The sequence below is a fragment of the Crocuta crocuta genome, unplaced genomic scaffold (assembly GCF_008692635.1).
Source record: "Crocuta crocuta isolate KB4526 unplaced genomic scaffold, BGI_CrCroc_1.0 scaffold266, whole genome shotgun sequence".
NCBI classification, from domain to species: Eukaryota; Metazoa; Chordata; class Mammalia; order Carnivora; family Hyaenidae; genus Crocuta; species Crocuta crocuta.
In genome coordinates, this window is record NW_027531005.1 from 5,930,562 (window position 1) to 5,940,841 (window position 10,280).

At 40.2% G+C, this 10,280-nt stretch overlaps 1 protein-coding gene across 1 annotated transcript in view; it reads left to right on the forward strand.

Annotated features, from left to right (window-relative positions):
* The first annotated feature begins 9,502 nt into the window (after positions 1 to 9,502).
* The window catches only part of ZC3HC1 (zinc finger C3HC-type containing 1), a 19,607-nt gene continuing 18,829 nt past the window's right edge, over positions 9,503 to 10,280 (forward strand). The window contains exon 1 of the mRNA XM_077770779.1: positions 9,503 to 9,648. Coding sequence (XP_077626905.1) covers positions 9,503 to 9,648 — 146 coding nt within the window. The remainder of the gene's footprint in view (positions 9,649 to 10,280) is intronic.

The window sequence follows — 10,280 nt, forward strand, 5'->3', positions numbered from 1 at the left end:
ACCCTGTGTGGGACTCAAACTCATGACCCCAAGGTCCAGAGTGGCACGCTCTTCCGACTGGGCCAGCCAAGTGCCCCCTGGACAGTTTTTTCAACATCTGCAATATTGAACTTGAAGTCCAGATAGGATTTCCTGTTATCAATTTCAGTAATAATTGTCTTATATATTCATTTGATTCAAAAAAATTTTTTATAGTTTATTTCTGAGACAGAGAGGGACAGAGCATGAGTGGGGGAGGGGCAGAGGGAGAGGGAGACACAGAATCCAAAGCAGGCTCCAGGGTCTGAGCTGTCAGCAGGGCTTGAACCCATGAACCGTGAGATCTGACCTGAGCCGAAGTCGGATGCTTAACTGACTGAGCCACCCAGGTGCCCCTCATGTGATTCAAATTTAAATTATACTAACTTAACTGCAAGGGAACAAGATAAGTTTATGAAGATATTAAATGACAGCTCATTAAATTGACTTTAGGAGAGGGGCGCCTGGGTGGCTTAGTCGGTTAAGCGTCCGACTTTCGCTTAGGTCATGATCTCGCGGTTCGTGGGTTCGAGCCCCGCGTCGGGCTCTGTGCTGACTGCCAGCTCAGAGCCTGGAGCCTGTTTCAGTCTGTGACTCCCTCTCTCTAGAAATAAATAAAAACCTTAAAAAAAAATAAAATTAAAAAAAAATTGACTTTAGGAGAATGCTCTGTGGCAAAGATTTGTGAAGTTTAAGTCTCATTATCCCAAACAAGTAAACAAAACCTTGAAACTATTAATACCATTTTGTATTTTTGGTGTGGTAAGCATATATGAACAGGCACTCTCTGCATGTGTTAATACTATTGAAACGAAATCACACACAAGCAGATTAAATAAAGAGCCTAAGCCAGCCGTGTTTTTCTACTTTTCTCCAACATTGGTGATTATAGTTCAGCAAACATCAGTCATTAATGTGAACTGTTTTGAATATATGGTTATTTAATTTAGAAGTTTATTTTGATTTTGTTTTAAAGCACTATAAGCATACATAAGGTTATAGGTAATGTATGCATTGAACTTTTGATAAAAATAACATGTCAACATTGAGGAGGAGGCTTTTTTCTGTGTAAAACAGGATGAACAAAATCAAAAGGTAGAATGAACATTAATCATTTTAAGAAATACTGTTCTACCAAATGCTCCTTCTTGCTTAAGATAGAGTTAACTGGGTTTGTCACCTGAAGCCAATAAAATCCTAATTAATATACTACCTCTAGAGTTGTAAGAAACAGATGTAAACCATACAGTACAATACAAATGTGAGGGATTTCCTACACAGAGTAGATTCTTCTTCTTTTTTTTTTTTTAAGTTTATTTTGAGAGAGACAGCACAAGTGGAGAACACAGAGAAAGGGATAGAGAATGCCAAGCAGGCTTTGCATTGTCAGGGTGGAGCCTGATGCAGAGCTTGAACCCATGAAACTGCAAGATCATGACCTGAACCGAAATCGAGAGTTGGATACTTAACCAACTGAGCCACCCAGGCACCCCTACACAAAGTAGATTCTTTAAAAAAAAAAATGCTCTTTAATTAGTCAGCTGGGAGAGATGAAATAAGATAAACATACATAAAGTTGTAATAGTCCCAAGATTGGCCCAATAGCCACATGGGAAATTATTTTGAGTCTTTATATCAAACTCTGATTTGTAAAATAATGAATGCATCCTTACTGTAAAATCTTCTGTAAGTAGAAGAAGATATAGAAGAAGTGAAATTCTCCCATTCACTTGCTACCCAATCCTACTCCTCACCCCAAAAGACTGTTAATGGTTTGAGGTCTATTCTTCCAGATCTTTTTCTTTTTTGTTTTAAGTTTATTTTTATTTACTTTGAGAAAGAGAGAACATGAGCGGGAAAGGGGAGACTTGAGAGAGAATCCCAAGCAGGAGCCCAACATGGGGCTTGATCTCACAGTCATGAGATGATAATCTGAGCCAATATCAAGAGTTAGATGTTTGGGGAGCCTAGGTGGCTCAGTTGGTTAAGTGTCCCACTCTTTTTTTTTTTTTTAATGTTTATTTATTTTTTGAGAGAGAGTGAGAGAGAAGGAGACAGAATCTGAAGCAGTCTCCAGGATCTGAATTGTCAGCACAGAGCCTGTTGTGGGGCTCGAACTTGTGACTGTCAGATCATGACTTGAGCTGAAGCCAGAACACTTAACCGACTGAGACACCCAGGCACCTCAAGTGTCCAACTCCTGATCTCGGCTCAGGTCATAATCTCATGGTTCGTGAGTTTGAGCTCCACATGGAGCTCTGAGCTGACAGCATAGAGCTGCTTGGATTATCTCTGTTCCCCCACTCCCCACTCTCTCTCTCTCTCAAAAATAAACATAAAAAAAAAAAAAAAAAGAGTTGGATGCTTAACTGACTGAGCCACCTAGGTGCCCCTCCAGATCTTTTACACAAACGTACACACATGTGAGGGTATTCTATTTTAGTTTGTTACATAGATGGGGTTACAGAGTGTATTCTGCAGGCAGCTTTTGTTCTTCTATACAATATGTCTTGGACACATTCTTATTAGTTTTTAACAAGATTTTGTTATTGTTATTCTTTTTTAACCTACAGTTATTCTTCTGTCCTTTGGTGGAAACGGTAAGACTGATGATCTCTTAGTCCCAAAACAGCACGTTGTCTTTTAGGATGTAAGTTTACAAACAGCAAAAAACAAACAAAAAGATGTTAAAGAAATCCAAGGATTCAAAATATATTCAAACATAGTTGGAATCACTTTCAGCCCCCAAATAATCTTTCACACCAAAAAAAAAACCCAAACAAACAAACAAGGGAATAGGAGTTAGGAGGGAGGATTCCTCTCAATGGGAAAGATAATTTGTCGAGGTCTAGGTGGATCTGGGAACACCTTTGTCCGCTGGGTTGCACGGTAGGTGGAAAAGCTCCACTGACTTTCTCTCCGGAGACATTTCACAAGACAATATTCTTGTTTCCCCATGCAAATTTCACTGCGTAAATCAAGGGTTCTGAAATTATTTTAGCCTGGTAAGGCCTATGGATACTTTTTCAGAATAATCTTTTTTTAATGCATAAAATAAGATGTATAAAATTACCAAGGAGACTAATTGCACTAAAATACAGCTATCAAAATATTAAAAGAATTAACTTTTTGATATAGAAAATCATCCCATGAAATAACAAAGTTGAGTGGGAGCTTCCATAACTACCAATTTAAAATAGGGTATAAACAATATTTTAAGGTACTTGCAGTAACTCTAATGGTATATGAAAATATCTGGCTTTCTAAGGGTGACAGAGTGACAGTACAGTTATTACTACTGTGGTTTAAGTAGGTGATGGGAATTAAGGAGTGCATTTATTGTGATGAGTGCTGGGTATATTATGGAAGTGTGGAGTGACTATATTTTACACCTGAAAGTAATATTACACTGTGTATTAACTAACCAGAATTTAAATAAAATTTAAAAAAAAGAAAAAGAAAACATACTATTGTGGTTTGTTGCCTACATTTATATTGACAGAAATGGTAAATTTCAGTCAGGGGATTGTGAAAATAAAGGTACCTTTCCCCCTAACTTATATTAGTTTCCTTGGTGTATTGGTTTGCTAGGACTGTTATAACAAAATACCACTTAGTAGGTGGCTTAAACAATAGAAATGTATTTTCCTACAATTCTGGAAGCTAGAAGTTCGAGATCAAGGTGTCAGCAGGACTGGTTCCTTCTGGAGGTTCTGGGAGAGAATCTGTTCCATGTCCCCTTCCTAGTTTCTGGTGGTTGCTGGCAATGCTTGACATTCCTTGGCTTGCAGCTGCATCACTCCGATCTTGTGACATGGTGCCTTCCCTGTGCTTCTCTGTGTCCCAATTCCCCTCTTTCTATAAGCACACCTGTCATATTGGATTGAGGGCCCACTCAAATCCAGTATGACCTCGTCTTAACTTAATTACACTTGCAAAGACCTCATTTCCAAATAAGGTCATATTCGTAGGTTCCAGGTAGACATAAATTTTCGCTGGTGGTGGGGGGTGGAGGAACGACACTATTCAGCCCAGTATACTATCCAAGTTCATAGACTCCCTGGTGTAAGTGGAATCAGTACTAAGTCTAAAAGAGGGAAATGATGAAATGGCTATTGTGCTGAAGAGTGGAATTATGGATTTTTTTTCTCCTTATCTCTACTTTGAGAAAGCTCTAGAACATGACTTTATTACTTTTAGAATAAAAAATAAAGAAATTATGATATGTTATTGATTTTAATTAACAACGTTTTAGATAATAAAATTTCCTTTGAATTTGGCCTTAGATAATTTTATCACCATAAAGGCAATGGACCTGGCAACTCCTACTTTTATATTATCTGTGAGGTTACAGATTAACCAGAAAAGTTTCTCTCAAGGAAAAACATACAGTCATGTTTAATTCTTTTAGTATAAAAGGAACATGTACAAAGTCTCATAGACTTAAGGAATCCTTGGATAAATGCAAACTATAAATACCGTATAATGAAGAAATTAAAAAAAAAACACTAGTAAACATACCTCATTAAAGAGGTATGGACCCCTATATTTGTGGCCAATTTTAGACAAGGGTGTCAAGTACATTTATTGCAGAAATAACAGTCTTAACAAATGGTGCTCTAACAACTGGATTTCCACACACTAAAGAATCAAGTTGGACTCCTTCCTCAGTCCATATATAAAAATAAACCCAAATTGGGTCAATGACCTCAATATAAGTGTTAAAACCATAAAAGAAGAAAACAGAGGTGAATCTTCATGATCTTAGATTTGGTAAAAGATTCTTAGATATGACAACAAAAGCATAAGTAACAAAAGATAAAACAAATAAATTAGATCTCATCAAAATTTAAAACTTATACATTACGGTACATTATCAAGAAAGTGAAAGACAACCTACACACTAGGAGAACATATCAGCAAAGCATGTATCTGAGAAGAGTTTAATATCATGAATATATAAAGAATTCCTAAAACTGAACAAAAAGACAACCCAATTGAAAAATGGGCAAATGGTCTGAATAGACACTTCTCCAAAGAAGAATGGTTAATAACCACACAAAAAGATGCTTGGGGTGCTTGGGTGGCTCAGTAGGTTAAGCATCCTGACTTCAGCTCAGGTCATGATTTTGGGGTTTGTGAGTTCGAGCCCTGCATCAGGCTCTGTGCTGACAGCTAGGAGCCTGGAGCCTGCTCTGGATTCCGTGTCTCCCCCTCTCTCTCTGTGTCCCCCTTTCCTGGCTTGCACACGTGCTCTCTCTCTCTCTCTCTAAAATAAACATAAAAAAAATTTATTTTAAAGATGCTCACCATTCTGATTAAGGAAATGCAAATCAAGACCACAAAAGATGCCACTTCACATTATGTAGGTTAACTAAAATATAAAAGATAGACAATAATAAGTGTTGATAGGAATGTGGAGTGATTAGAACCCTCATACACTGCTAACGGTATTGTAAAATGGTACAGCTGCCTTGGAGAAGTTTAAGAGTTTCTCAAAAAGTGAGGCATAGAGCTACCAGCTGACTCAAATTTTACTCCTTGAGTAAAAGAACTCCTTGAGTTCCCAAGAGAACTGAAAACATATGTCCACGCAAAAAAATGGCACACAAATATCTATAACAGCATTATTCATAATAGCCAAAAAATGTAAACAACACAAATGTCCATCAACGAGTAATGGAAAAACAAAATAAGGTGTATCCATCCATACACTGGAATATTATTCAGTCATAAAAAATGAAGTACTAATACATGCTATAGCATGAATGAACCTTAAACAAAGACATTAAACAAAAAGCCACATATTGGGGGCAACTGCCTGACTTGGTGGAACATACAACTCTTGATCTTGGGGTTGTAAGTTTGAGCCCCATGTTGGGTGTAGAGATTACTTAAGAATAAAATCTTTGGGGAAAAAAAAGCCACATATTGGGGGCAACTGCCTGACTTGGTGGAACATACAACTCTTGATCTTGGGGTTGTAAGTTTGAGCCCCATGTTGGGTGTAGAGATTACTTAAGAATAAAATCTTTGGGGAAAAAAAAGCCACATATTATATGACTCCATTTATATGAAATGCCCAGAAAAGGCAAATCCATAGGGACCAAAAATAGATTAGCGGTTACCAGGGGCTGGGGGAAGGGAGGAAGAGGGAATAATTGCTAATGAGTCTGGGGTTCCTTCATGGAGTGATGAAATGTTCTGGAATTAGATAATGGTGATGGTTACACAACTCTGAGTATACTAAAAACCACTTTATTGAAGAGTGATTTTTATGTTATGTAAGTTGCATATCAATGAAAAGTAGCCCATAAGAAATAAAAATGTTTGATAAATGTGTACCCACTTAAAAGCCCATGGTCATGTTTTATAGAAATTAAATTTTTCACAGAAAATGTAAATCTTGCTGTTTGGCACATTTTTGTACTTCATGAAAGAATTATACTAGCAAACACAGTATGTTAGACTCCTTCTTAAGAGATCCAACACAGCATAAAAAGCTTACTTACATAAATTTTTGTATATTCTCACATTAAACAAACCACACATAGAGGGGTACCTGGCTGGCTCAGTCAGAAGGACATGCAACTCTTGGTCTCGGGGTTGTGAGTTCAAGCCCCACACTGGGTATAGAGATTACTAAAAAGTAAATAAAGAAAGAAAGAAAAAACTGCACATATACAATAAAGACAGTCTGACAGCTGGAGCCATCAGCCCTGTCTGCTTCCCTGGGATAAACAAAGTGGGTAAACTGACCCTGAGAGTGAAATTAGTGTGCCAGAGGGTTTGGGGGAGGGCATTTGGGGTCAATATCATGGGAAGGAGGGGAAGGAAGCAGGATAGGGCAAGGAAGAAGCTGGAGTGCCATGAAGTCTCAAGGTTGGCCCCAGGGGGGTGGGGGTGACCCTACAGGAAACTCCACAGCTGGATGGCCCTTTGGCATGTCCTGAGTTGGGGCAAGGATACGGCCTTTTGTATCTCCATCTTGATTAGTCCCTGGATGCAGGATTCCCTGGGGAAGGCAAATGGCTCTTTCCATTCAAGTTAACTCCTAAAGGAACTGACAGATGAGGGAGGACTTCTTGGTGGTGGTACTCCCAGCAGCTATGGGATTTAGTTCTCCATTCCTACAGGGGGGCCTAGGTGGGGCAACACTGCCTCCAGGAGCTATGCTAAAATGCTTGGGAAGAAAACTAGTTCTTATCAAGAACCTACTATGTGCCAACCACTTTCACAGACATTATCCCATTTAATGTCACTACCAGAGGTTACTCGACCCCAAGGCCACATAGTTAATGATGGCAGTGGGAGTAGGATCCATATCCAAAACTCCAAAACTCTTTTCTCCATATGACATTTGCCAAGTGACTCCGAAAATTGTAAATTTCAGAATGATTTATAGATCCATGTCTTAAAACTGACATCTTTTTGGGTTGCCTTGCCAGGTTAGTTGGTGGAGTGGCTTTTTTTTTTTTTTAATTTTTTATAATGTTTATTTATTTTTGAGAGAGAGACAGAAACACAGAAACTGAATCGGGCTCCAGGCTCTGAGTTGTCAGCACAGAGCCCAACGTGGGGCTCTTGACTCACGAGCCTAAAGATCATGACTGGAGCCAAAGTCAGAACAGTCAACTGACTGAACCACCCAGACGCCCCTGAAGCATGTGACTTTTGATCTCAGGGCTGTGAGTTCGAGCCCCACATTGGATGTAGAGATTAGTTAAAAATAAAATCTTTAAAAAAAAAAAAAACCTGGATACTTTCTCAACATCTGTTATGTGCCAGGCACTGGGAAATTATAGGTAAAAAGGCAAAATGTCTGCCACAGAACAGCCCATGTGAGGTAAAGAATATAGAGACAAACAACATGTCGTGCATTTTTCTTTAACTATATTCAGCTGACTGGATGAAGGGGCAGAGTGGTGGAGAGTTGAACTCAAGTGGGATAGAGGTTTTGCCAAATGAGCACTGTAAGGCAAGATAGGCTCAAGGAAATTGAGAGGATATTCAAGGAAATGTATTATTTTTAGGGAAATAGTTTGCTTTTTATTATGACATTGTCAACCATACTCAATAGTAGAAATAAATAATGAACCCCCATGAACCCATCACCCAAATTCAACAATTAAAAACATTTCACTATCTTCTTTCATGTATTCCTCCTTACACTTTCTCTTCGGGAACTTTATTTCTTTTTTAAGACTTTAATTTCTACACCCAACATGGGGCTCCAACTCACAATCCAGTGATCAGGAGTTCCATGCTCCCCAGACTGACCCAGCCAGGCACATGTCTCTCAAAGAATTTTAAAGCAAATCCCAGACATCATTCCAGTTCACCCACAAATACCTACACATTTATCTCTAATAAGTAAGTCCTTTTTTAAAGGACTTTTAAAAACCATAACCACAATACTACAGTCACAAAAGACAATCATTCTTCAATCTTAACTAATTCTCACTCCATATTCAAATTTTGCAAAGGAATAATGAAAATGACTGGCAATGAACCGAAGCTGGCTAGAGAGAGAAGAAATGGGGCAGGCTCTGGGTTTAAGGATCATGGAAAGGTGGCCAGATCAACAGGTTGAAGGTCCTGGTGGGTGAGAACATTACTGGAGTTAGAAGCCCACAGAGAGTGAGGTGGAAGGGTTAGGGTGGTCCCACATTCACCTCTGCCCATTGCTCAGTCACAAGCCTTTTTTGCCAGGTGATTAGATGAGACAAACGCCTTCCAATCTGATCTCTTTCCCACAATCTCCTCTATTTTAGCTCCAGCACCCGAGAGTCTCGGGACAATCTGCAGACTAAATTAGGTCCTCCGTTTATACACTTAGTACTTCTTCGGAGCATTTCTAATCGTAACCTCAGAACTAGAGGAAAACGCATTTGTTGGAGGTCTAACCCCACTAAGACCTGTCTCCTTTCTCCGCTGTCATTGACAACGCCTAGGATACCATCAGTAGGGCACACTCAATAAATACTTGTCGGACAAAGGAGGGAGGGTGTTCAATAATGCCAAATGCCACAGACTTCTAAACCCGCTGTAACGCGGTTTCTAAGAAAAGTTCGAAATTATTTACGCTCAAGAAACGGTCGCCATTTCTTCACTTGTAAAAATACCTAACTTAGGAAGGCCGTATCAGTTAATTACTTTAAGACCCAACCTGGCCCCTCATCTCAGTCGAATTTGGAGAAACAGCACTCGAAACACCCCTCCTCAGCCCGAATATGCTCGCGCAAAAAGGAAACGATTAATCTAGACTTAAACACCAGGAGCCCCCGTGGTGGTTTACCTCGTCCTATCATGAGGGTTTACCTCGTTCTAAGATGGCCACGAAGGGGAGGGCCCCGCGGTCAGATCCTGCGAGTTGCGTGGGCAAACGCGCCGGACCGCGCCTCCAGAGGAGGATCTTAACCGCGCAGAACGGAAGTTGCTGAGCCTTCAGGCCCGCGGGGAAGCAAGTCGGCAACGGACCAAGATGGCGGCGCCCAGTGAGGGGCAGGCGTTTGCCGCGGGGGTTGAAAAGAGTTGGGGTGCGGTTATTCGCTCCCCAGAAGGGACTCCTCAAAAAGTCCGGCAGCTGATAGATGAGGGGATTGCCCCGGAAGAAGGAGGCGCCGAAGTGTGAGTTCACGAGTCCACCCTGGGTCCAGCGCCGGCGGATTAGAGGGTTTGGGGAAGCGGGCCTTGAGGGGGGAATCCCCTGGGTCGGCAACTCTGTCGGTGGGGTTGGCTGCGTCCTGGGATCTGAAAGAGACTGGCTTTACTATGTTTACTCGGTTTGAGACTCTGGATGTACTGCTTTCCTCACCACGGGCGGAATTTTGCTATAAAATGGGTTTGGCGGGGACGGGGAAAAAACAGGACCGCTAACTGTATATGCACCTGGCATCTTTAGTTGGGCTTCGTAATCTTTTTTGAGACTTAGACACCTTTGGCAGCCTGGCAAAACTTATGAACCCCGTCTCAATATTTTTAAATGGACAAAGTAAATTACATAGGAATATAAAAGAAACCAATTGGTTTAGAATGCGGTTATCAAGATAGTAAAAGAACAAAAGTGCAGTAACATTCTTCATTACTATAAAGTTGAGTAATCTCTAGTAATAAGCTTATTATCTCCCATAATTTTGGAGTAATCATGAACCTACGTGGTATTTAAAACCACGTTCAACAACCATAATGTGACAAATTCATAGGTGCTGCTTGATGCTGCTGTGTTTTGGGGGGGGGTAGGGGGGGGGTGGGTACCTTCA